The sequence below is a fragment of the Eubalaena glacialis genome, chromosome 12 (assembly GCF_028564815.1).
Source record: "Eubalaena glacialis isolate mEubGla1 chromosome 12, mEubGla1.1.hap2.+ XY, whole genome shotgun sequence".
Classification (NCBI taxonomy): Eukaryota; Metazoa; Chordata; class Mammalia; order Artiodactyla; family Balaenidae; genus Eubalaena; species Eubalaena glacialis.
This window is the reverse complement of record NC_083727.1, coordinates 95,886,530-95,913,816: the sequence shown is the minus strand read 5'-3', so window position 1 is coordinate 95,913,816 and position 27,287 is coordinate 95,886,530. Positions and strand designations below refer to the sequence as shown.

The window sequence follows — 27,287 nt, the reverse complement described above, 5'->3', positions numbered from 1 at the left end:
GCTAAGAAGCCATCCTAACTAAACTTTGTCTTAATACAACAAGACTCTTCCTAATACTTCCTGACAGAATAATTGTGCAAGGAAAACCCAGATCCACTTTTATGATCCACTTTTCTTTGATCCACAATCAAAGAACATAGAAAAGCTGTCTTGTTAATCAATCAGATAATGCAAAATAGAGCATGTGAAATTCAAATGCAGCAAATGTTTTGAGTTTTTGCCCATGTAAGACTCTCTTGTCCAAATAGTAACACCGCTCCTTACCAGGCGTGGATTTGGAACCAGGCTTTTGCGTGAGGCTTCGTGCTCTAATCACTTCAACTTCTAATTGGCCCTTTTTATCCTCCATTCCAATTTGTATATCACCTGTGAGTGAAGGAAGCAAAATGTTTCAGCTTCTTTGCAGTCACATGCAGTTAAAAAAATAGAGGTCCATAAGAGACTCCAAATTACGATCTTCATGATCTTCATAAATAACTAATATTTTGAGCTCCCCTACCCCATTTTCTTTCCCTACCTCCAAATCAGGTTTTGAAATGTTTCTCTTCATTTTTCTGGTGCTAATCTAACTTGCGAGAGCCTCATACTAGTTTATAAATGACTTAACTGCAACAATACTGAAGTATTTAAGTGATTCTTGTACTCTAATAAGATTTCTTATCCTTTATGTCATCTATTATATAATACTTCTTAATAAAAAGTACAGTTATCTGTGTTTCCATTATCTAGAGAAAACCTCCATTAATGTTTTGGTAAATATCCTAGCAATTTCACAAGTTCATTCATTCTTTCCTCCTTCTTCCCTTCTTTTCCTCCCTTCCTTCCTTCCTCCCTCCCTCCTTCCCTCCCTCCCTCCCTTCCTTCCTTCCTTCCTTCTTTCCTTATCTCTCTCTCTATCACTATTTATATCTATGTATCAATCTAACCATCTCTATCTCTCTAACTATATGTGTATCTATCTATCTATCTATCTATCCATGATGACCATACATCCTCAATTTATTGACTGTATGAACCACTGAATGGGCATGTCATTACCTATTTAACCAGATCCCTCTGGATGGAAATACAGGTTATCTACATTGTTGTCATCATAAACAGCATTAGAATGAACAGCTTTATAAAGAATTTTTGCACCGTTGGTCAATTATTTCTTGAGCATAAATTCCCAGATTTTAAATTGTTAGGTCTAATTGAATGGACATTTAAAAATGCCATGTGTATTGCCAACATCCTTCAGAAAGGTTGTGCCAGTTTGTACTGTGACCAGAGGAATCTGTCTTTCCCATTTCCCACAGCCCACTAATACTGTTATGAGCAACATGCCTACTTTTTGCCAATCTGACATTCAAAAAGTTATAATTAGCATTTCTTTGATTATTAGGGAGGTTGAACATATTTCTAAATATTTTCAGTTTTTATTCCTTCTTTTGTGTTGCCTGTTCATGTCCTTTACCTCTTTTTATAAGATGCTCAACTTTTTCTGAATGATACGATACTTTATCCCTGAAAATATCAAATATAATTATTTCTAAGTTGTTTTTAGTTGGTTGAATCATCTCTACTTTCTCAGTTGTGAATTCCTTTTACTTGCCTGGTCCATTGATCAATATTGTGGTTCTGGATTGTTTATTAGTTTATCGTTTATTGTTTATAATAATTCTGTTTCAGACCTTAGCTCCTGGACTCTTGGGTTTTTGCTTTTGTTTTAATCACATACACACATAGTTTAAAGAGTCAAACTGTTCTCTAAGACTTGTTATTAGTATAAAATATTCCCGAAAAAAAAAAAAAAAAATTCCCGGCCTTTCTCTCAACCTCTTGCCTTCCAAAGGTCACTGTTTGCAAAATTCTCAGTATTTTAACTGATTTATTTTTTACTTTTTGGCATTTGCATCCCTATCTCTAAATACCATACATATATTTTCCTTTTTTTCTTCAGTTTTAGATATCATTATTGACCCCCAATTTTGCTCTCTCTCACTGCTTCCTACCCCCACCATATACTTGACATTTTCTGTCATCCTCTTCGCCCAATATTAATATTTATATTATGATTAGGCAACATTATTTGTAGCCGAGTGAACTGGAGTACCATGATTACGTCTTATTTCTTGGACACTCTTCTTTTTCCCTACACCCACTAAGTGTCTTTTAAAAAGCCCTTGCTGACATTTTTATGGATGTATCACTGATTCAACCCCTTACTCTCTCCTGGTTGTTTATCTCTTCCATAAAGTCAAGCACATTAGGTATTCTATAGATTTTGTCTTACGAATCTGACATGCTATTGATACAGCTTGGACAGGTTGCTTATAAAGCCCGTTGCAGCTGTTTTGTTACGTTTTCCTTCACTACCATCCTGGGTATCCCACCCATTTCTCTCTTGTGTGGAAGCATTTATTCACTGGATGTCATATTCCTCTTTTTTAGTTCACAGTTTTTACATTCACTTAGTTCATTTTGTTGAAGTATATCCTCCAATAGCTTTCCGAGCAATGTTGGGTATAAGGAAAATGTTTTGAGACCATTCCTGTCTGAATATGTATTTATTCTAGCCTCATACTTACTTGATGATTTGACTGGCTATTTTAGCCTTCGTTGGAAATCAATTGTTACTCAGAATTTCAAAGGCAATGCTCATCTTCTGGATTCCAGTATTATTATTGAAGAGTCCAATGAGAAGCAGATTTTTGATAGTCTGCATAAAATTATTTTTCTTCTTAGGGGACTTGTGGGGTGTTCTATCAACCTCTGGTGCTGTAAAATCTCACGATGATGTCTCTGTGTTGACCTATTCTCAGGCATTTTGCTGACTACTCTATGGGTTCTTTCAAGCTGGAATCTCATGTCCTTCAGGAAACATCTATTTCACATGTTGCACATAATTTTCTCCATTTATCCTCTTTTTAAACTTTATATATGGCATATTTTGCTAGTAGAAGTTTATCTGGCTTTGGTCTGGAAGTTCTTTCCCACTCCAAGAGTATAGAAACATTAACTTAAGTGATTTTCAGTATTTTCCAGTGTCTTTCTCCACCCCCTGTTTCTCCTTTACAATTGAGTCTAAATTTTTTTTTTAATTAACTAATTAATTAATTTGTTTTTGGCTGCGCTGGGTCTTCGTTGCTGCGCGCGGGCTTTCTCTAGTTGCAGCGAGCAGGGGTTACTCCTCGTTGTGGTGCACGGGCTTCTCATTGCAGTGGCTTCTCTTGTTGCAGAGCACAGGCTCTAGGCGCGTGGGTTTTGGTAGTTGTGGCTTGCGGGCTCTAGAGCACAGGCTCAGTAGTTGTGGCGCACGGGCTTAGTTGCTCCGCGGCATGTGGAATCTTCCCGGACCAGGGCTCGAACCTGTGTCCCCTGCACTGGCAGGCAGATTCTCAACCACTGCGCCACCAGGGAAGCCCCCAAAACATTATTTTTTTAAGTTCTGAAGTAGGGAGGTAATTTCATTAATATTTTTTTGCATAGCTAGACACTTACGCCAATCTCCTTTATTGAATAATCCATCGTTTTTTCCGTGCTATAAAATTCTACCCTTCTCCTACATTTGGATTTACTGTAGACTCTCTGTCTTAACAGAATTTTGATAATTCAGAGATTAATGACTAACTTTAGTCATTTTGCCTATCTCAAGTTAGAAAAATGCATTAGAAATTGGAATAGTCATTTGAAACCAGCAACACCTGAGCTAAAATGTGGCTTCTCGCTTGTATTACTATTATGCTACTTTATTTTTTTATTATTATTATTTTATTATGCTACTTTAAATGATCTTATCAACCATGAAACATCAGTTTTCCTACAGAAAAAAATTATTCTTACCCATTGCAGGGGTGGCGAGGGTTTGGCGGCCAACAAGCTGGGCTGGTCCCAGTCCGTCGAGAAAATCACTGAACTGACTATCCGCTCCTAGTCTCACTCCAGGAAATATTAAGCTATTAGCAAAAGGACAAAAATCAAGACATTAGATCTTCTAGAATTCTTTTCATTAGTTTCCATTAGATGACGAATTCTGATCATGAATCAAACAGTACTTAGGCAATCGGTTTACTTACTGATTCTTTGCATTTCCTCTGAACCAAGCCCATGAAGCTCAGCACTGATGGCGAAAAGGTCTAAGCGATCAATTTAAGACCTGATGTTGTTACATAATATTGAGCAGAGTTCCCTGTGCTACACAGTAGGTCCTTGTTGGTTATCCATTTTAAATATAGCAATGTGTACATGTCAGTCACAAACTCCCAGTTATCCCTCCCCCGCTTCCCTCCTGGTAACCATAAGTTCACCTGAAACTAACACAACATTGTTAATCAACTATACTCCAATAAAAAATACAAAGTTTAAAAAAAGACCTGATGTTTTATTCAGGAGGGCTCAGTTATAGTTTTTAATGTAGTAAGTTTTCTGCACACTTTACAAATATAAATCCCTACATAAATGTATCACTGATGTAAGATACAAGGTGCAAAATTTTATGTCATGAACTAATACATAAATAATTGCTCATGAGCATTAAGTAACATTAACGCTAAATGTTAAGAAATGGCTAATAATTTCTTGAATATATATTATAGTATAGTACAAATTCTTATTTACAAATCAAAATGTTTAATTTCTTCATTTCTGAAAGAATTAAAATTTCATATTACCTGAGATTTTTATTTAATTCAAATGGAAATGAATTGGTTAACGTATGTCTATTTCTCACCACACCGGGACTGCCTGAAGCCCCGGGCTGCAGGCTCTCCCAGAGCAGTGACTGTGCTCTTGTTTACTGACATCTCCTGGGTAACAAGAACCAAGCTTGTTACACAGTTGGACTTCAGTAAGTATTTTTTGGAATAAACAGGTTTCTATAAGGATTGATTGTTTCCAGTGTGCTTTCACACATATTGTTTCTTCACAATCAAAGGAATTAGATAGGGTATTAATTATTATCCTATCCAGAGACTATAAAATAAATCTATAAGAGGTTAAGTGGCTTATTCATGGTAGAGGTAAATATTATTAGGCTTGTTAATTTTTACTTTTTTAAAAACTTTTATTGGAGTAGAGGTGATTTACAATGTTGTGTTAGTTTCAGGTGTACAGCAAAGTGAATCAGTTATACATATACATATATCCACTCTTTTTAAGATTCTTTTCCCATATAGGCCATTACAGAGTATTGAGTAGAGTTCCTTGTGCTATACAGTAGGTTCTTATTAGTTATCTATTCCATATACAGTAGTGTGTATATGTCAATCCCAATCTAGATTTGTTAATTTTTATATCCAAAAGGAGTGTCTCTAGTTTTCTATTTGCAGATTGCTTCATAATACTTCAGCAAATATTGGTATTTTGTCAGCAAGTTTAACTACATAACATCATGCCTGCTGATTTTTGTTCTTGGCTGTATCTTGCTGGGAATATGCATATCACTCATTGGAGCAAATAAAGGGATTCACCAGTTTTAGGAATGGGAAAGCATATCATGAACATTAACTTGGCAGAATTTACTTCATTTTCTGAACAGAATAGAAAAATGCCAGTAAAATAAAATAAATTATTAATATTAGATGGGGAAAAGATATTTGAATGGTAATAAATAATTATGGAAAACTTGTACATGGCCAATCCCCAAGTAACCCACTGTAGGATACTAATTACTTGTTATCTATCACCTTAGTAAAAGTTCAATTTTACCAGAAGAATTCTCAAGCATAGGAAAATGCAGGTTTTGTGCAAGATCTATATGAAAAGGTAAAAATCATGTCAAGTAACCAAAACAAAAATCTGGTTATATTTTTTCAAAATTAATTCATTTCAGGATTAACTAAAATTCTTGAATCAGAAAAATAATGAAGCAGGTAGCTCCTGGGCTTTTTTCCCCTAAGGTAAAAATGAATTCGTGATGTTTTAAAAACAAGAAATTTTAAGTTGCTATTATGAGAACGTTAGACTTACAACAACTTAGAGCCCAAAATAGTTTGGAGAAAAGTAGGAATATGGGCAATTAGTTCCACACTTCTAAGTTTTAATTCAGATTTTGGTAACTGGGCCAGACAATGAATTTCCCACACGAAAGAATCCATTAAATGTGGCATTTCTACAATAAACATCCGGTCATGGACTATTCTGAGATTTTCTGGATGATAGAAGTCAGCTTATTCACGTTCACCCGCCATTTTCTTCATCCCTTTGAAACGTCTGTGTGACCAGGTGCAGAGGTGTGTCCGTGTGTGTGTGTGTGTGTGTGTGTGTGTGTGTGTGTGTGTGTATCCAGAGAGGTCAGGCTGTTTTCAAATGGATGGTTGACCTCCTGGCTGTATAAAGAAGCTGCAGGATCACCCTCGGGGCCTTGCTATCTGCCCTGTGACTACAGGACCCTTGGCCCCGGGCCACGCGGATGTGCAGAGGCCACTTACTTTCCCTCGGAGCTGTAACTGTTGATGCTGCCATCCGTAGACTCCCGGCTCGGCTGCCTCACCATCTTTCTCATCTCGGCTGCCATTCCCGTCTCTGTGCTTCTCTGGATGGTGCTTTTTAACTTCTTGTGGCCTGACTCTGACAGGAGAGAGTGAAAGAAACTCTAAGTTTGTTTCAGACGATTCCCCCTGAATATCGATTGATTCTGCAAGTACGATAGTTAATTATGCATATAATTAAAAATTTACACAGAAAAGTAGTGTCTAAGAGAATACTCTGATTAATTAAATCTCTTTGCCAAAGGATGCTTTGGCCAAGGGGGTAGCAGCGGAAGGTAGACCAGCTGCCTGTATCCCAATGAGCCAAAATGCACTCCTTGTATTACTGCCGCTGTTGTCAACTTCAGTGAAAAACTGGATTTTGCACTGAACTGTTCTGTGGAACCTAACAGGTTTCTCCTAATCTGGGATGTTCCAACTGCATAGGGACAAACCTAAATGAATGGACCATGTCCTTTAAAGGAGAAGAGGCACTTGGAACTCAGCGTGAAAAATACCGCTGTGTTGGTACTGCCAGGTATCTGCAATCCTCACAAAGAAAAAAAAAAAGTAGCACTTTATTTAATGATTTTTGCAACACCGAAACATAGATGATCTCATCTGACATGACACAGACGTTACCTATGTAGGCAGAACAGGTACTATCTCAATTCCAGGCTTCCCAGCTATGCATGGCCTTTCGACCCAGCTGTAGCCTTCTGACCGCAGTTTTGGGCTAAGTCTCTATTTGCACTGTGAATCATACTGGCTGATTATTTCCTTGATAAACTCTAAGTTCAGAGCAACTTTCTTCAGCCCCTTTGAAATGCACTAGCCAGTATACTATTCATAGCAAGGATATGGAATTCGAAAACATTTATTTGATTCAAGCAATATCGAAAGGTTAGACAAACTGTTAGACTTTTACAACCTGCCATGCTTTTTCTACCTACACATTCTATACGCATTTCTCGTTTTCTTTCCATTTTATTTTCACATAGTATCATTTAATACCCATGAATAATATATGAAAAATGCTCTATGTACATAACCACATACATAAAATACATATATATGTGTATACACATAACCTTTTCAATCCTCATAAAACCCCTGTGAAGAAGATGCCTAAAAACATTCTTAAATCAACTGTATGAAAACTGAATGTTTTCCTCTCATTTTGGGTCAATGCAACACGTTTGTAAATTGTCTAATAAAAGATGTCATGGGTTATACCCTATGGACTCAATGTGGAATATTCTCTATATATCAGCCATGCTGAGTAAACTGGAATATGTCACTCCCTTGCTCAAGATCTTCTGAGAGTTTATCAATCAAAATTAAAAGAAAGTCCAAACTGTTATCACGGCTCCAAAATGCATACGATCGGGTCCCTGGCTGCCTCTCAGACCTTCCCTCCCCCCATCCCACGTGGTCACTGCCCTCCCCTCAACTCTGCCTTCCTTGCATTTGCTTGGACACCCCAAGCATGCTGCTTCGGGGCCCTTTGCCCTCAGTCTGTCCTTCTGATTTTCTTGTTTATTCAGGGCTCTGCTCCAACATCACCTCTGCAGAGAGGCTTTTTCTGACCCTCGTCACTCTTTATCCCCTCGCCACGCTTTATAGTTCTTCGTGACGTTGCTCCATCCGCCAGTAAAGCTTCATTGGTTTGTTTGTTGTTGTTTCACCAATTTGAATTTAATTTCTACAAGGAGGGGGACGTGGGGAATATTCCTCACCGTTATCCTTAGTATCTAGAACAGTGGTGTGAATCACAGCTCTCATAAGAAAGTGCATTTTCTCATCCCACTTAACACAATTACAATACAATACAAACAGGTCTATATTCTTTTTAAAGATTGTACTGTTTCATTGTATGGCTATGTGGCATCACAATTAAACCACCTCTTTGCTGATGAGCATTTGGGATGTTTCCAGTTGTTACAGGAGTTTTTATAGAATAAATTTTTAGAAGTTGAAATGCTAGCGAAAGGGTAGGAATCTCTTTGATCTTATTAACTGTTTCTAACTTGCCGTTTAGAAAACTTGTAGCAATTTGTGCTCCTACCAACCTTCCCGTGGATGTACCCATTTTCTCACCTATGGCTCTGGATTCTTCACCTGTCCTCTTTCTGGTCTCTGTGTTGCCCACTGGACTTGTCATTGTAGAATCTGTACACTTACTCAAGGCAGGGACTTCACCTTTGGCCACTCTGGGTGCTGTTTAGCTTAGTTTGGATGTTTATTTATGTGTATCCTGTGCCTCCTTCTTAGATGTAGTTCCTGTATGAAGTCACCGTGTAGAGCAATGTTCCATCCCTGCGTGCATATTGGCTGCACCCCGCCTGAGGGGAAGGGGCAAGCTCCTAGGGCGTATTACCCAAGTGAGCCAACTAGAATCGTGAAAAATGTTAACCCCAGGCAGCCTGAGGCAATAAACGAGGGTAGAACACCAAATTCTATTGAAAATAATGAGGTTGATAGCTAGAAAAATGAGGGCAAATTTTAAATCTATATGGTGGGGGAATACTGAAAACTGGAGAGAAACAGTTAAGAGAATCACCTGCAAGGGGTTCAGGTTAGAGTATCTGTTCATTCAGTTGTCCATTTATTTACCCATCCATGCATCCATCTATGCATCCATCCATGCATCCATCCATCCAACAAATATTTACTAAGCACCAACCAGGTGTCCCACACTGTTCTAGGTGCTGGGTATATACTGATGAGTAACAAATTTTCTGCCGTCATGGAGCTTACATACGTGTGTGTATACAAGCAAGGCAATGATCAAATCAACAAATATATATAATAGGGCTGGTAATCTGTGTTACAGACAAAAAATAGGCAGGAGAAGGGGGATGGAGAGTGTCGGGGGCAGAGCAGCAATGGTTTTATTAAAAAGGGGGTCAGGGTCTCATCAAGCATCGGTTTGGAGGACGTGAAGGGACTGGACGGTGGCCCCCATGGCTGGGTTGGTCCTGGTGGCTGTTCTGGGGAGGCTGTGAGTGACGGCGGTCAGGAGGGGCCGCTGTCTGGTCAGCAGCCCCCAGTCCTCAGGTTTCCTCTGCAGTGTTTCCGGTGCTGATCCTGAGTCCGGCCAGGAGGCTCTGTGTGCCTGGCCATCCAGATGATGGGGAGGGGCTGTCAGAGCCTGGCTTCTCCTGCATTTCCTAACACCTGTTACACGTGGTTGTCATGACATATTTGTTCAATGAATGAAAAGAAAAAATTTAAAAGTGAAGAGTTCTTTATCAATTTGTATTTTTAAGGGCGATATCAAGTTTTCTCAAAGAAAGGTGTATCTACAGGGTGTCCCCAAATCCTTACAGCAGCTTTAAACCTTCATAGCTTTCAAAATGTAAGTGCTACACACTTTGCAAAACCATCATTTAAGAGGTTGGTTATTGAACTTTCTTTTATACTTATTTAATTTGGTGGATTTGAATAATAGTTTTTAATTTTAAAGTTTTTGTTTTAGTCCTTCTGAAGATGGCAATCATGGACCGACATCTCTTGTCTTACTCATGTTAATAAATATTCATCACAAAGAGTTTTGATGCACTAGACAATTGTATAAAGGCCCGGGTAACAGCTGGGTAAACAATTCCAGCCATGAATCTGTCTGATATATATTCAAAGGGCTCTCTTATTATCCGGAATGTAAGGGTTGGAAGGAACATTGTTTTATAGATGTGGAAACTGTACATTTGGAGAAGTATAATTCATGCAACAAATATCTGTCCAGCACTTGCACTGGTCCTTGCCTTTTCTGGATGCTGGTGATACAGCAGTGAGCACAACCGACACGAACCTCTGCCTGATGGAGCTTACATTCTAGTGGGAACAAAGGCTTGTTCAGCATCGCCCTCGTTAGCCCAGAAGCTGGATGAGAAACCTGATTTTCTGAACCACAGTCTTGTGATCATTCCATTATACCACAGTTTAGGAAAACACAGTGTCTGATCTGATTAATTTTACAAACAGAACAATAGTTTAGCTACACAGATATTTTCACATATACATTTTCATAAGGGCTTACAAGTTCATTTGAAAACATTGTTAGAATCACATATATTCTATACAAGTGTGTATAATTATTTGTATTCATCTCTCTATGCTATAATTATAGCATAAATATGTTACATATGTCATTTTTAATACCAATATAATGTATTAAACCATTAAATATTAGAAAATACTGTTCTGTCTGTTAAAGATACCACCAGTATTTAATAATTACTTGTATCCACTGAAGAATCATTAACCAGATAAAGACATGAAGTTTGCTATCAAATGATGTCATGAAACCTTTGACCTGAAACTTCTATCCTAAGTACTATACAAAGAACAAAAGGATTAGAAAACTTGTACATTCGCAAACACACAAAAATTAGTAAAATCCAATTATTGGGGGTAAGTATTTTACACATGCTTTGGAAGAGCAGATTTTCTCTCACAGAATGTTCCAAAATGTGTCCTATTTAGATATGAACTCTCACTTTTCATATTTAGAGATGCTATGTTTAGAAACAACTTATTGACTTATTAATTCATTCTATAAATACTCATTAAGCACCAAGGGCCTATAATCTAACAGGCGTCGTTCTAGGTGTTGGAGCTACACCAGTAATAAGACAGGATATCACATACCATAAATAACTGAAACAGGTCGGGTAACATGATAATTTTCGACAAACATCACATGATATCACTTATATGTGCACTCTGAGAAAAAAGATACAAATGAACTCATCTACAAAACAAAAATAGACTCACAGACAGAAAACAAACTTAGGGTTGCCAAAGGGGGAAGGGGGGAGGGATAAATCAGGAGTTTGGGATTAACATATACACACTACTATATATAAAATAGATAAACACCAAGGACCTACTGTATAGCACAGGGAACTCTACTCAGTATCTTGTAATAACCTATAATGGAAAAGAATCTGAAAAAGAATAGATAGGTAGATAGATAGATAGATAGATAGATAGATAGATAGATGTATAACTGAATCACTCTGCTATACACCTGAAACTAACATGATATTGTAAATCAACTATACTTCAATTAAAAAATAAAGATAGGGCTTCCCTGGTGGCGCAGTGGTTGAGAATCTGCCTGCCAATGCAGGAGACACGGGTTCGGGCCCTGGTCCGGGAAGATCCCACATGCCGCGGAGCGACTAGGCCCGTGAGCCACAATTACTGAGCCTGCGCGTCTGGAGCCTGTGCTCCGCAACAAGAGAGGCCGTGATAGTGAGTGTGGGGTTGGGGCTTCCCTGGTGGCGCAGTTGTTGAGAATCTGCCTGCCAATGCAGGGGACACGGGTTCGAGCCCTGGTCTGGGAAGATCCCACATGCCGCGGAGCAGCTGGGCCCGTGAGCCACAACTACTGAGCCTGCGCGTCTGGAGCCTGTGCTCCACAGCAAGAGAGGCCGCGATAGGGAGAGGCCCGTGCACCGCGATGAAGAGTGGCCCCCGCTTGCCACAACTAGAGAAAGCCCTCGTACAGAAACGAAGACCCAACACAGTCAAAAATAAATAAATAAATAAAATAAATAATTCATTAAAAAAAAAGATAGCATAAATTAATATAACTTATATAATAAAGATAATATAAGTTATCGTTTAAAAAATGATAATTTTAGATACTGGTAATCATCATAAAAAAATAAAGAAGAGCGTGTCTCAGTCGAGTGAATTCCTTTTGATCAGCTGGGCAGGGCAGGCCACTTGTAGAAAAGGAGGCCGCCGTGCAAGGGTCTGAAGGAAGGATATTCCAGGCAGAGGAGCTAGAGGCAGACCCTGAGGAGGGCCTGACCTCCCCTGGCGGGTCTGAGACGTGCGCGGGGAGAGGATGGTGGGGGAGAGGCTGGCGGAGCAGCCCCGCTGGGCGGCTGCGGGGAATCCGCGCTGACCGTGATGGGAAACCAAGGGGAGGGTCACGGTCTGATCTCCCTTCTCCAAGGGCCCCTCGAGCTACTGGGTGGGAATGAACTGCAGGAGTAGGGGTGGAAGAAGCAGGGGACGGGGAAGCTTTCCTACCTAAGGAGAGAGAAGACGGGGGTCGCGGTCGCGGCTGGGGGAGCAGCACAGATGCGCGAGGAGGGGCTTTGAGCTTGTCCTGCGGTGGAGCTGACAGCCCGCGCGCGCTCTGGTCCAGGAAAACTGGAGCAATCAGGGGCGTCTAGGTTTTCGGTCAGGGTAACTAGCTGGATGACGGTGCCACTTACTGGAAAGGGAGAGGAACTCGTTGTAGGGGGTCGAAATTCTGAGTTCTCTGGTGGACGTTCGAGGGGTCCCCAAGAGAGCGGCGTGGAGAGTAAAGCAGGAAGAAGATGTACAAGTCAGGGCACGAGGGTCAGCTCAAGACTGGAGAGGTTGGGAGGTAGCAGACAGACAGACAGGTCGCACGGGCATGGGCATGCAGGTGGGATAAAGACCTGCGGCGCCAGGGTTTAACAGGGGGGCAGCGCAGCGGAGCCCGGGGTATATCCACATTTAAAGGTCCAGAAGAAAATCAAGGCTGCTAAGGGGTCTCCAAGGGAAGACCTTTTAAGGTTCGGAGAAAAAGAGGTAAGTGTCGCAGTGCACAAATCAGAAGAGTAAAGTGTTCCAGGAAGTAAAATAATTAAGGCTCGATTACTACTTAGAATTTTAGTACGGAGCAGACACACAGACACGATGACAGTGCCTGCCTCCATGGGTATCGCTGATTTCGAGGGTGCCTGGGGGCCTGAGGGGGACCATCAATCAGAAGAGAGGGCGAGAGATGAAGCTGCAGAGCAGCTCCTGAACCGTTTCCAAAAGGTTTGCAGTCATTGAGAGACAGTATCTGGAGAGTCACATAGGATGAGAGCAGATTGTCTATTTTTTAAGACGTGTGATATCAGAGCTTGTTTCTATGCAGAGGGGAATCAACAAGTGCACAGGATGAAACACAACAGTTCCGGGTCTAATATTATTGGTTGGAGAGGTGGATAAAGATCGATTATGTCCGATAAATCATCTTTCAGTCAGAGCAGTCTCTAATGCCAAACGAAGAGTCAATTCCATCCATTAACTGGAAACATCAGTAAAAGAATATCACCTAATGAATTAAACAGTTGGAGTCCAAAAGATAAAAGTAATAATGTCCTGTCAAGTCACACAGAGAAACCTACAGAGTAAGTGCAACCTTTTGGTGACCCTGAAAGTAACAACTGAGATCAGCGATAAGATTTACTTTTTTATATGTACAGTGACAAAATTCAGTTATTTTTAACAGAAACGTTGTTGTGGATAATCTGATATGTTTTGTTCATTCACTCCTTTATTGACTGATTCAAGGAACTGTTTCCTGAGTGCTTCAGGCCAGTGCTGTGTATATAAACGTGGAAAGGAAAGAGGCCCTGATTCCAAGCAGCTTGTGGCCTCGTAGGAGAGACTGGCAAGTACATGTTTAATTGTGATTCAGTGTAAAGTGCAACACGGAGGATTTATTTTATATCTATTTGGCTTTAGGTATTTATCTTACGTAAACCCAATAATACAGAGAGAGGAGGAGAGGGCAAGAGAGAGAACAGTTTAGACAGTGAGGGTGGTCTGCGGCTTGCTCTGCCACTGAATGAGCATGTAACCTAGCAGAATCAGGAGGTGAGAAATGCAGACGTTCTCTTCCTTCACTTTATTTCAGTTCCGGAGGAGAATTCCAGAGTTTATAATGAGCTCTAAGATCGGCTGCCTAAACACCAACCAACTACTTCATCTGCTGTGCAAACAAAGCGGCAGCAAAACAATCCAACTGACAGGACTGGACTCCCTGAGACACCGCAGGTTGGAATCCAAGCGATTTTCAAAGGAAATTTTAACTCCACACCGATGGTGAAGGGGAATTTATATTTCAGGCCAAGAGAGCAGCATATGTAAAGGTCCTGAGGTGATGGGGAGCACCGCCCCTTGAGATGGATGCATTTCCAGGTTGACCCGAGTTCAGTGAGTGGTGGGTGCAGCCCGGGAGGCCCTCACGTGGCCTCCAACCTGATGCTCTCAGGATGCCTGGTTAGGTACCATTGGGGCGGCTCTTACATTAGTATTGATGTTATATTAGTATTGATCCTTATTGACCTCAAAGTCTTGGTCCTCCCAGTGCCAACATTAACCACACACAGTTGTGTATACTTTGTATTATGTACAGCACAACACAGGTCTCCAGAGACCATTCTTTACAAGAAAAGACCCAGCAATTCTGTTGGTGTCAGATGCTTTCAGCGTTGTGGTGACCACATAGTCGGAAAGTTTTATTAGGCAGTCGGTTCCAACAGTGCCATAGTAGGGTTTTTGGGTAATTTTTAAACAAACAAACAAAAATGTTGCTTTTGTGCTGGGCCAAGGTTCTTGATTATACTTCATCCCATGCAAGATAAGTACAACTTGTAAAAGTTTCATAGGTCTGAAGAATATTTTTAGAACATCGCATGAAGGTTCTTGGACTTTTATGGTTTCCCTCATTCATTCTCCAGTTTAATCCTACAAGCCATAACGTCTACTGTTTCTCTTTCCTCTTCCCATTTTCCAAAGAGGTTTATAATGAAAGATACACAGTGCTCAAAAAGCTAAAAATAAGATCGTTCAGAATCTTTTTGTGAGATGGATGGAATAAGTGCCCTTGATGATATTTTCAGAATTCTTCCAGTCTTTCCCAGTGATGTAGCCAAGCTCTCTTATTCCGTTCCCATAACCCAAAAGAGGCAAGGTGTTTCCTGTGCTGCCATGCACCTTAAGTTCTCTGCAGATATGGCTTTAGAAAAGGGGCTGGTCTGTGCTGATCATTGACCTTTGCTTTCCAGCCCATCTGTGGCTAACAGCTGTTCTCTGGTGAGAAGCCCACATTGTTCTGAGCGCCCAGAACACCTGCCGTCAGACCAGCTAGTCCACTCACCATACTGAGCTTTCCAGCAAAACGTTTGCTACTGTGACCTCAGCCTTTCCTCTTGCCCAGCTGGTGAAAACGTGAGCAAGACCGAGTCCAAGATGGCCTTTTAAATAATCTGCATATTAAACTTAATAAGGCTGCCTCCCAAATATTTAGGTAAAGAGGTGGACAGTCACAGAAATACACCACCTGCCCCACATCCTGTTCTGGCCAGAAGCGTCAGGGAGGGGCATTCACATGCTGGACATCTCACTGCTGCAAACCGCTTGACTTCACAGCCTCCATCTTCCCAAAGTGTGCCCGTGGCCTGGACTGAACTGCGTCCCACTCCCCACCCCCTGCCCCCAATTCATAGGTTGAAGTCCTAACCCTCAGTCCCTTACAGTACGACTGTGTTTGGAGATAGGACCTTCAAAGAGGTGATTAAGTTAAAATCAGCCCCCTAAGGAGGCCCTAATCGCATGTGACTGGTGTCCTTACAAGGAGAGGAGACCAGGACGCACAGAGAGGCCACGATGCCAAAAGGCAGCAAGACGGCGGCCACCTGCAAGCTGAGGAGAGAGGCCTCAGAGGAAACCGCACCTTGACCTTGGACGTCCAGCCCCTAGAACCGTGAGAGTATAAGTTTCTGTTATTTGAACCACCCAGTCTGTGGTATTTCCTTATGCAGCCCGAGCAAACCAATACGTCTAGGGAGTGGATACTGCACAAGGTCGTCTTCCTGTTTAATAAACGTCATGATTTAAACACAAGTTAAAGCACCTGGGGATAAATAATCACCTAATTTGTCTGAGGACGAAATTAAGCCCCCAATACTGGGATGGACTTATTGCAGCTTGTCTTGATTAAAAAGTGATCTGAAGCAGCGGTCCCTGACCTTTCTGGCACCAGGGACCGGTTTCATGGAAGACAATGTTTCCATGGACTGGGGCGGGGTGTGGACGGGAACGAGGCTGGGGTTCAGGCAGTAATGGGAGCGATGGGGAGCGATGGGGAGCGGCAGATGAAGCTTCTCTCCCTCACCCTCCGCTCACCTCCTGCTGTGCGGTCCAGTTCCTAACAGGCCGCAGACCGGTACTGGTCCGTGGCCCGGGGCTTGGGGACCCCTGGTCTGAAGTATTACATGGATATGACTAAATTGTTTATTAACAACTCAATGTTCAGAAAATAAGGCCTCAAATGTATTTGTGACTGACGAGGGATTAATCTCCAAAATATACCAACAGGTCATGCAGCTCAATATCAAACAAACAACCCAACCAAAAAATGGGCAGAAGATCTAAATAGACATTTCTCCAAAGGAGACGTACAGACGGCCAAAAAGCACCTGAAAAGATGCTCAACATCACTCATTAGTTATTAGAGAAATGCAAATCAAAACTACAATGAGGTACCACCTCACACCAGTCAGAATGGCCATCCTCAAAAAGTCTACAAACAATAAACGCTGGAGAGGATGTGAAGAAAAGGGAACCCTCCTACACTGTTGGTGGGAAGGTAAATTGGTACAGCCCCTATGGAGAACAGTATGGAGGTTCCTTAATAAAACTAAAAATGAGCTACCATATGATCCAGCAATCCCATTCCTGGGCATATATTCAGATAAAACTATAATTTAGAAAGATACATGCAACCCTATGTTCATCACAGAACTATGTACAATAGTCAAGACATGGAAACAATCTAAATGTCCATCGACAGATGAATGGATAAAGCAGATGTGACACATATATACAATGGAATACTACTCAGCCATAAAAGAGAATGAAATAATGCCATTTGCAGCAACATGGATGGACCTAGAGATGGTCATATTAAGTGAAGTAAGTCAGACAGAGAAAGACAAATATCATATGGTATCACTTAAGCGTGGAATCTAAAAAAACAATACAAATGAACTTATATACAAAACAGAAATAGACCCACAGACATAGAAAGCAAACTTATGGTTTCCAAAGGGGAAAGGTGGGGGAGTGATAAATTAGGAGGTTGGGATGGACCTATACACACTACTGTATACAAAATAGATAACCAACAAAGACCTACTGTAGAGCACAGGGAACTCTACTCAATATTCTGTAACAACCTAAATGGGAGAAGAATCTGAAACAGAATAGATATATGTATACGTATAACTGAATCAATTTGCTGTATACCTGAAATAACACAACATAAATCAACTATACTCCAATATAAAATAAAAATTAAAAAAAAAGAATGAGCAAATACAGTAAAAGTCCTCCTAGACAAAAAAAACCAAAACCAAACCAAACCAAACCAAACAAAAAAAACCAATTTGATGCTTAGAAAATAAAGATTTATTTGCCCAGGAGTAAAATATATCACATTTAGATCAAATCTATTTTTTTTACTCTTCTTTGTTCTAAATTAACACCTTAATTGAAGCTGGATTTCACTTATTGAGTGTAAACCTAGAATAGCTCCTTAACTATCTGCCATCCTGACTGTAAAAATAAAACAATACTTCAGGCTGAAACCTACCAAAAAGCAAATGTTTTATTGCATGTTTCAGGTTTTCTCTTTTTAAAAAAAAATGTTTAAACTCAAGGTATTACTATTTAGGGAATCTTTCCTCTCTTCCAGTTTCCAAAGGCAGCCTAATACACTCCACGTTGGCTGGATCGGAAATGGTTTGAGGGGCAGCTCCGGAGTCAGACCATCTGGATTCAGGTCCCAGCCCCACCCCATATTAGTTCTGAGCCTGCAGGCGGCTTACTTAGTCTCTCGGTGCCTCCCTTTCCCCCTCTATGAAATGGGGGGATTGTCTTGGGCAGTAAATGAGACGATCATGTAAAGCTCTAGGGTCGGTGCCCAGCACTATTGAAGTTACCTACTCTTACACTGTAAGACCTCAAGGTATTTTGCATAGATTAGGTCTCCAAGCTGAATGACTCTAATTCCCCGTGTTCAACTCAAAGCACAGCTTTCTGTATCTTTCACATATTTAACTCAAAATGCTCTTTAGAATGAAGCGTAAGTAAGTGGCAACATGTCACAGAGACTATTCATGCCCCAAGTATCCATCCTTACTCTTTTCTCCAGTGATAGAACTTCCCCCATCCTCCCAGCTAAGGCCTGGACACATTTCCCTTCCCCTCTCCCCTCTCAATGGGGGTATGATGGTAGGACCTGCAGCAGCCACTCTGAACCTCAGTATGGGAGCATGTGTTGAAGCTGGCAGAGCCTGGGCCAGCCCCCGATGGGATGGTCCACCGCACTATTACGTGAGGGTCTTGATTAAGCCACTCTGTTTGTAGGTGTCTTGTTACAGCAGCCTATCCTGTACCATAGTACATAGTATTCTAAATAAAATCAGTGTGGATTTAAACAAAGATAAAATAGTAGTTTTGTGAAGAGTATGCTCAATTCTCTAACTTTAGATCTGAGACTTGAGTTACTGAATCGACCCTTGACAGTCTCCTATTCAGATAAATAAGGCTCCTCTTCTAACAACAGAGTTAGTAGAAAATTTTCTTCTCTGTGTTGTTTCAGAGAATGTGGGGTTAGAGGGGGAGAATCTAGCAATAAATAATGTTAATATCATCATTGTGTCAGGTACCCTGCAGGATACAATACATAGAGGGGTCCTTTCCTAGTAGCTTAATATTCTGAAACAAATATGCACAAATGAAGTTCCTAATTATTGTGTGGCAATGACCTTACTGCACTAGTTATTATGGGCAGAAAAGAGAGTTTGAGATCACAAAGGACATGAGTAAATTTTTTTCTATATTGTATAAAACAAAGTAGGTTCTCTGCTTCTCACCACGTTCCTTCGAACCAATTGGATGGATTTTCATCAACATCAGGATAGTCTGATTTGAAATACGAGCTACATGGCACATTTGAGATTCTGTTCAGGAATTTCAGAGACCCAGCAGGGCAACTTAAAGAGACAGGTGGGAATTCTTGAGAGAGTCTGAGCCAGGGGTACAGCTGATCTCAGGGAGACTTGTCCTATGTAAACCAGTCACCAATGACGGAGAGGGCCCCATGTTGAAACTCAAGGTCAGAGCATCAGGCACCCTAAATAGTGGGTGATGGGGCAATTGGGTAGTTTCTTATTTGGGGACTCAGTGTAGCTTGAACCGGCCACAGAGCAGGAATTAATTGCATTCAGGCTTACGACCTTCCCAATCCACAGCGGAAAGTCAGGCAGCACATGTGTCTGTGCATCTCTGTACAGAGGGAGGGACATATAAACTTAGAACAACTTACAAGACAATTACTGAAAGGAAGGAATGAATACTGTCCAGAGAAACGGGACAGAATAAAATGGGTTTAACTAGCTCTTAAAGGCAAAAATGGGTTTAACTAGCTCTTAAAGGCAAAGTTCACGTGAAGAGGAATCTGTGGTTCCCTCCCACCTTTTTAGTTACGCACATTTATCACAGCGGCACGAGCTGTGATTTCCTAACAGATGGGATGGATATAAAGGGTCTGCATATCAAACAAAATTTGACAAAGATCAAATTACAAAATGAGTTAATCAGTACAGTTAAGTACAACCTATGATATTCTAGGCACTAAGAAAAGATCACCTCAGTAGGACCCTTAAATCCTCCATTTGTGCTTTCCAGGGCCCTGCTCAGTCCCTCCTATGGCCCTGCTCCTTTACAGAGGATGGAGCCTTTCCCTCCTCAGGGATCAAGAGGATGTGCCCACCCACCTGCCCACGTGCCCCCTTCTACACTAAGCCTCCAGATCCTTGGGAGCCTAGAATTTCCTACCCAGATGGCCCCGAGCCCACATCCGGGGCCAGCCCATGTATCTTTCTGGGGTCCAGCCTCCTAAGGATGACAGCACCACCAACGTGGATGCCCCAAAGTCCAGGTGGGTGCAGGGCAGGGCCAACGGGTGGGAACAGAAGGGGGTGGGTGGAGGTCCCAGCAGGAGATGAGCCACGGCCAAGCACAGAACTCTGCACAGTCAGAATTCTAAATTGAAACTTGACCTCCTTGGTCATTACAAAGATCTTTTTGTCAAGGTAGGAAACTAAAAGACCTTTTATTGAGCACTTTGTTAGCTTGGTTTATAACTTTTAAGTGACATAGGGTATGTGGGCTTTTGTTTCTTGATCAGGCCCAAGCCTAGAGTCTCTCACGGATAAAACTGTCTCACGCTTCATAACACAAGGAAAACCTTTCTTTGATCCACTTGAAGGATTATCATTAGAAAAAAATCTGCTGAGTATTTTTATACGGAGTTTTGATCAGACTCTGGAACACTTCCGATAAATTTTGATGATAAACCCCCAGGGGAGGTCTGTGGGAGTCACAACATCCTGTTCTCTTTCAAGGTTTTCCATCCCATCAGTTCAGGAAACTTGGGAGGGAGGAAGCAAGGAGGAGATGTGCATCACAACAGATAGTAATCACTGGGTGTGCGTCTCTCTGAAGACTCACCGCTCTGTCCCTCTGGTTGGTGATCTCCACAATGTTGGGACACTATAGACCCAGAGAGAACATTCCTCATGGAAACGGGTGGCGTAAGAGCAGGGCAGCAGAATGTACACTTCGCAGAATAAAACGGGATGTGCCGGCACATACTGTGATGTCTGGTTTATGATCCTCATATACTTGGGTATTTCTCTACGGAGTTTTTATAGTATGTGAAAGCATTATTTGCCAAGATTTGATTAAGCAGAGAATCCAAAGAAAACCGAGGCACTGGGATCAATCTTTTTGAAGCTATAAATTTGGAAATTGTTGTCTTTTTTTTAACTCCAAAATTTTCAGGAGAAAGTTAATTCAGAGGCGCTAACAGCCATCTCTTTTCTTTTGCATTTATAAAATTAAGAGGTAAGAAACACAGGTTGTCAGAGAGACCTCTTTCCTATTGGTAGCTTTTAAAAATAATCCAGTTTCCATTTTATTAATAAGGACATTCAGAACTTCATTGGTCCATGGGATACTTTCAATTCAGTAGCAAAGATTACAAACATGTTCACTGGCAAACTTCCAGGGGGTCAGCGGACAGAAAACGCTGCAGAAATCTCACACAGGTGGTAACTTAGCTGTAAAACTATCCGTACTCACTGCCCTATCCTACCCAGACCTCATCCCACTACCACGGAGACCTGCATACAAACATTGGAGATTGCGTGTGCCATTACAGAGGACGCAAAATCACTTGGAGAAAGTAAGAACTGCTGAAGGTGGCTGTAATCTCCCCAAATATTATCATCTGGAAATGTTTCACTTCAGTTTGTTATATCATAATTGGAGGTTTATTTGGATTTCTGTTTACTAACCATATCTGACTGTACAAATTAGTTCATCAGCTTAATTTCTAACACCTGTGCTAGAGGATGGGCATAAACATTTTTTAAAAAGTAGTTATATCTATTTACTGAGTGAGCAGAAAGGTAATTTATGCTTTAAGAGGAGGTAAAATATATCAAGATTACTAGTAGGCATAGAAGGAGTTAAGTTGACTCAAGAGAACAATTTCAGATTCTGAGTGGAAAGAGGAGAGTGAATTATTCAGTGGGAGAGGGCAGAGGGAGACAGAGAAGAGAGACCAGTTTTCCTGGGGCAAAAACGACCACAAGAGTGAGGGTGGCCATCAGCACGGTGGATTCGGAGCAGCTGGTCTCTGTAAAGCAAAGCGCTCTGACAATTTCATTTCAGGCTGGCACGGAGATCAAACCATGCCTCAGAGGATGAACAAAACAAGCGGCAAAACGGGCAAGTTAAGTAAACAGTGGTAATTGGAGGCCTGGCCACACAGGTCTTGGGAGTAATTTGGGGGCCGGCTATGCCCCAGTGATGGAGAGTCCATGAGTGACGGGGACATCGCTTATGTACAAAAGGGTCAATGTGGGCCGTTTGAGAACTTGCTGGCTGGCGGCTCCTCTACTGACTGTGGTTAAAATGTGTTAAATAAATACCATATGATATCACTTATGTGTGGAATCTAAAATACGACACAAATGAACCTATCTACAAAACAGAAACAGACTCACAGACGTAGAGAACAGACTTGTGGTTGCCAAGGGGGAGGGGGGTGGGGGAGGGATGGAGTGGGAGTTTGGGGTTAGCAGATGCAAACTATTACATATAGGATGGATAAACAGCAAGGTCCTACTGTATAGCACAGGGAACTGTATTCAATAGCCTGTGATAAACCATAATGGAAAAGAACATGGAAAAGAATGTATAATATATATGTATAACCGAATCACTTTGCTGTACAGCAGAAATTAACACAACACTGTAAATCAACTATAGTTCAATTAAAAAAAGTATAAGTGTTAAATAAAACATAAAGTTGCACATCCAAAGAGCAAGAGAAAACCCTTAGGAAATAACAAGAAAATGCTTGTTGGACAGAAAATTGGTAAATCAGAATATTAAAAATTTGGGGTCTTTAATTTTCACCCTTCTACTATCCATCTTTAGAAAATTAGGTGAACAAGAACTTGAAATATACAATAGGATAAAAGCCTAAAATGTGTGCTGATGACAGGAAACTCTGGTGACCAAGGCTCACCAATCTACACTATGGTGTTGCCTATCTCTGAAGGCATATAAGGAGTTAACTGAACTATGTCAAGCAGTATTTAAAGGTTCTGTGGGTGGGACTTCCCTGGTGGTCCAGTGGTAAAGAATCCACCTGGCAATGCAGGGGACGCGGGTTTGACCCCTGGTCAGGGAACTAAGATCCCACATGCCGCGGAGCAACTAGGCCCGCGTGCCGCAACTACCGAGCCTGCGCACCTCAACTAGAGAGCCTGTGTGCCACAACTACTGAGCTCGTGCGCCTCCACTAGAGAGCCTGCGAGCCGCAAACCGCAGAGCCCACGTGCTCTGGAGCCTGTGCGCCACCATTAGAGAGAAGCCCGCGTGCCGCAAATAAGACCTGATGCAGCCAAGAATAAAAAAATAAGAATAAAAATAAAAAAATAAAAAATAAATCTTAAAAAAAAAAGATTCTGTGGGCAAATAACAAATGTGCCTAAGCAGACATCTAAGCGTTGAGTGAAAATGTTAACCAAATGAGGGATAGGAGTTATGCACATATTATTGATACTAATTTGACATCCTTAACAAAGTCAATTCCTATCTGCCTCTCATTTTTCCTGATATTGCTTATTATTCTCAAAGCATGGTCCTTAACTTGACTGTAAAATAATGACGGTCTTGATAGTTTAAGGAGTTAGAGAAGCATTAGGTGGTAACGACAAAAACGTTTGATTTTGGTTTAGCTGCATGTGTAGACTGAAAGTGTCTCCCAGCCCCCCAATTCATATATTGAAACCTACAGTGTGGTGGGACTTGAAGACGGGGCTTTGGGGGGGGATTAGGTCATGAAGGTGCAGCCCTCATGAATGGGGTCAGTGCCCTTACAACAGAGACCCCAAAATGCCTGATTGCTCCTTCTACCATGGGAGGTTACAGCAAAAAGATGGCCATCTATGAACCAGGAAGCAGACCGTGCTGGTGCCCTGACCTTGGACTTCCAGCCTCCAGAGCTGTGAGAAGTAAGTTTCTGTTGTTTACAAGCCACCCAGTCTACGGTATTTTTGTTATAGTAGCTCAAATCGACTGAGACATTACACCTCGTCAGGTGGGAGCAGATAGACATGGCCAAGATTGTAGAGCTGTAACTCTTTTCCAGAAGGAAGACACCCTGATGTAACTGAAAACAAACCTGACATTTTTTTCACTAGAGCAGAAGTAAATTTATAAGAATATTAAATACTTTTCTTAATATGTCTTGAGGCTTACGTGATATGAAAGCAGTAAAGTAATTTCATATTGGCAATACTTATTGATTTTCAGTCCACAGATATGAGGATTAAAAGAATACTAAAAATAAACACGGAGCTGAAATCCTGAAATGGGTACGATAGGTGGATTAAACTGGTCCATTTTAGAACAGAACAGACCTGAAACTTAGCAGCGGAACTTTAAAAACAAGTGATCTCATCTAAACTCTTTGTTCAAAGAACCCAAGGTACGGTAAGCAATCCTTAGCTGGTGGTCACACAGCTTCTAATGCCACAGTGAAGATTAGAGCCTGACTCTTCTGCTGCAAACTCTCTCTGTCTGGCCTTTACTGTAGATAAAAATTCAATTCCCATTTTGTAGAGAGAAAAAAAGTCTCATCATGAGAGCAGTGAGACAATGAGTGGATTGTTTGTTTCAGAAAGAGCAGGCACTGCCACACTCCATTTATTCACCCTTTAACAGGCCAAGTCCAACCTCCAGAGACTTGAGCATCTGTGCTACAATAAATTGTTACCTCACAGGTGGTGCCACCTGGGTGCAGCCGTATATAGAGAACAGGAACCCAATCACTGCAGATTAGACAACGTCCAGAGAGATGGCTCTCAGTTCTGCAGTTCTGAGAGGATTTTGTTTGCAAGTCTAATGCTGAAATACTATAGTAAAAGGCTCTCAATAATGCTTCTTGAAATTACCCCTAAAGAAGTACAAAAGGAGAGAAGTACTGCATGTCCCTGGTACGCCAAATGCTTGGTAAGTTGATTTCAGCTGTATTTCTCTGCAAACAAGTAAATTCACATTTTTTGAAAGAGAATAAGCAGTCAAGTTCTAAATCAATCTGAGAAAAACACCACTTTCATAGATTTGAAAACTTCATCTACTTTTTGCTAAGTTAAAGGCAAAAACAAAAAAAAATTGAAAAAGATGAAACTTTGGAAGGCAGCGGTGAAGACAATTATCTCACGAATAAACAAACAATTCTGATGAGAAATGACGTTTGATTTTGTAAAAGTTAAATACCGTGGTAATAGAGACCAGCAATTTCAATTGTTGAATGAGATACTTCTCTAAAACCTTTATATTTTCCTCCAAGGGCACTGCAATACAATGTTGATATGGAAAGCCATTTTTCTGGTTTTCTTGCAACCTATAGCATAATAATTATATTCACAAAGAATTCCACTATTTGCAAAATATTTTCAATTTGTTGATGAGGGAACCATGTTTTGACTTACTAGGATTTGTAACCAACACTAGGAGAGCATATGGCTGGGGGGAAACGCAGGTGAAATGTCAATTAAACAAAATGTGTAAGAACTACTAGACCCTCAGATCACACACACACACACACACACACACACACACACAGAGGAAAAGACAAAAAAACAAAGGAAAGAACTAGGAGCTTTCATTGTTACAAACTCTTTAACTGTTTTAAATCAAAGTTAAATTGACAAATATAGCTTAAAAATTTCAAGTTTTTCACATCAGGAAAAATGTCCTCTTCTTAGTTAGAAGAAGGCACATTTTCCCTCACATCCATTTGTCTTTCATTTTCCTGGGAAGACACATTTCTCCCATCCTTCCTCTCTTCCGACTCCATCCTGATCTCCGCCAACCCCCTCATCCTCCTCTTCCGTGGACCATGGTACCCCTCCCTCACCTTTGCAGCATCCCTGCCTTTCACTTTCCCTTCTCTTCTTCTCTTTAATTTGGCTCTTTAAACCCCGGAACTCTCAAAGTTTCTCCTTCCACGAACTGTCTGCCTTCTACACACTGTTCTCTCATATATGTGCATACCCGGCCACCCTTCATTTCCCAAATATACGTTAACACTTAAATGGCATCCTTATCGGACTGTGGACTCAAAATTGAAAGGAGCTTGTCATCTGGTGGGGGGAGGAAGACATACCAGCAATTCTAATTCAGCAGGATAAGAAGTGTAAATACGCCCACGTGAGTGACAGGACAAAGGCCAGAGTTAACATCCCTTTCGAGGTGAGTTAAGGAACTTCCCAGAGAGGAGGAGATGCCTGAGCTGTACATTGAAGGTTAAAGAAACGGCTGGACAGATGAGCAAGGCACAAGGCATTCAGGACTGTGGGGTGAGGGTCCCCCGAAAGCCTCTCCACTAAGTGTCAGAACAGCTGTGCCTCTAATTCTTCATTGTCTGGAATATGCGCCTGATTCTTTACGTCTGTAATACCTGCCATCTGGAATGTTTTATCTTATTTCAAAACTGTACTTTCAAAGTTCACAGTAAAAAACACTGGCCTTTTCTCAGTGCAAACTCTGTTTGGATCTCTGGCAGCAAGATCCCCCAATACAGGGTGAAATCAGGGAACTACAGTGTTCCCTGACCCACTGGAAACCTTGGGAAATTAGTGATAAAGTATAGCAAAGAGATGGACAGCCAAGGCCATGTGCTACTATGGTTCTCTTCCTAGCTCTTAATCTGATTTTTTTTTTTTTTTTTGTATCTTTTAGTCATCTCTTCTTTCTACTGCCCCTTAAAAATGGTTTCTCCCAAGAATTCATCTTTGATGTGGAAGTTTCCAGCCTCCGTCCTCTGAGGGGCTCCCAAACTCTCTTGACTGACATGGATATATCATCTCTATGTGGATAACTCCTGTCATGATTTCTCCAATCTCAGCATCTTTCCTGAATTTCCAATATATTTCTGCCCATTTTCACCTAAGGAATCCTACCAGCCTCTTGGAGTTCATAACATGTTGGAAGTTTCTGTTGGTTTTATGATGTGTCACCTTGGCTAGGCTATAGTCCCTGGTCATTCAATCAAACACACGTGTAGGTGTTGCTGTGAAGGTATCTCGTAGGTGTGATTAGAGTCCATAATCAGTTGACTTGTATAAGGGAGACCATTTCAGATAATCTGGGTGATTTAAAGGCTTCGCGAGCAGAAGTGAGGCTACCCTGATGGAGATGCCCCACGTGTGGGCTGCAGCTTCAGCCAGGGCCTGCGGCCACCCTGCCCTTCCTGAAGCTGCCTTGTGGATTTCAGACATGCCCCACGATCACATACTATATACCAATTCCTGGTAATAAATCTCTTAATATATGTCTCCTATAGATTCTGCTCCTCCGGTTCAACCCTGACTGGTAGAAGTTTACAGATCCCACGTGGTCTTCTCTACTGATTTCCCA

The 27,287-nt window shown here is 41.3% G+C and overlaps 1 protein-coding gene across 6 annotated transcripts in view; it reads right to left on the bottom strand.

Moving 5' to 3' along the window:
• Positions 1 to 27,287, bottom strand: part of RIMS1 (regulating synaptic membrane exocytosis 1) — a 469,742-nt gene that overhangs the window by 3,458 nt on the left and 438,997 nt on the right. For all 6 annotated transcript variants that reach the window (XM_061206793.1, XM_061206788.1, XM_061206790.1 and 3 more), the window contains 3 exons: positions 6,411 to 6,549; positions 3,826 to 3,938; positions 265 to 366 (listed from right to left, as the gene is read on the bottom strand). In XM_061206793.1, coding sequence (XP_061062776.1) covers positions 265 to 366; positions 3,826 to 3,938; positions 6,411 to 6,549 — 354 coding nt within the window. The remainder of the gene's footprint in view (positions 1 to 264; positions 367 to 3,825; positions 3,939 to 6,410; positions 6,550 to 27,287) is intronic.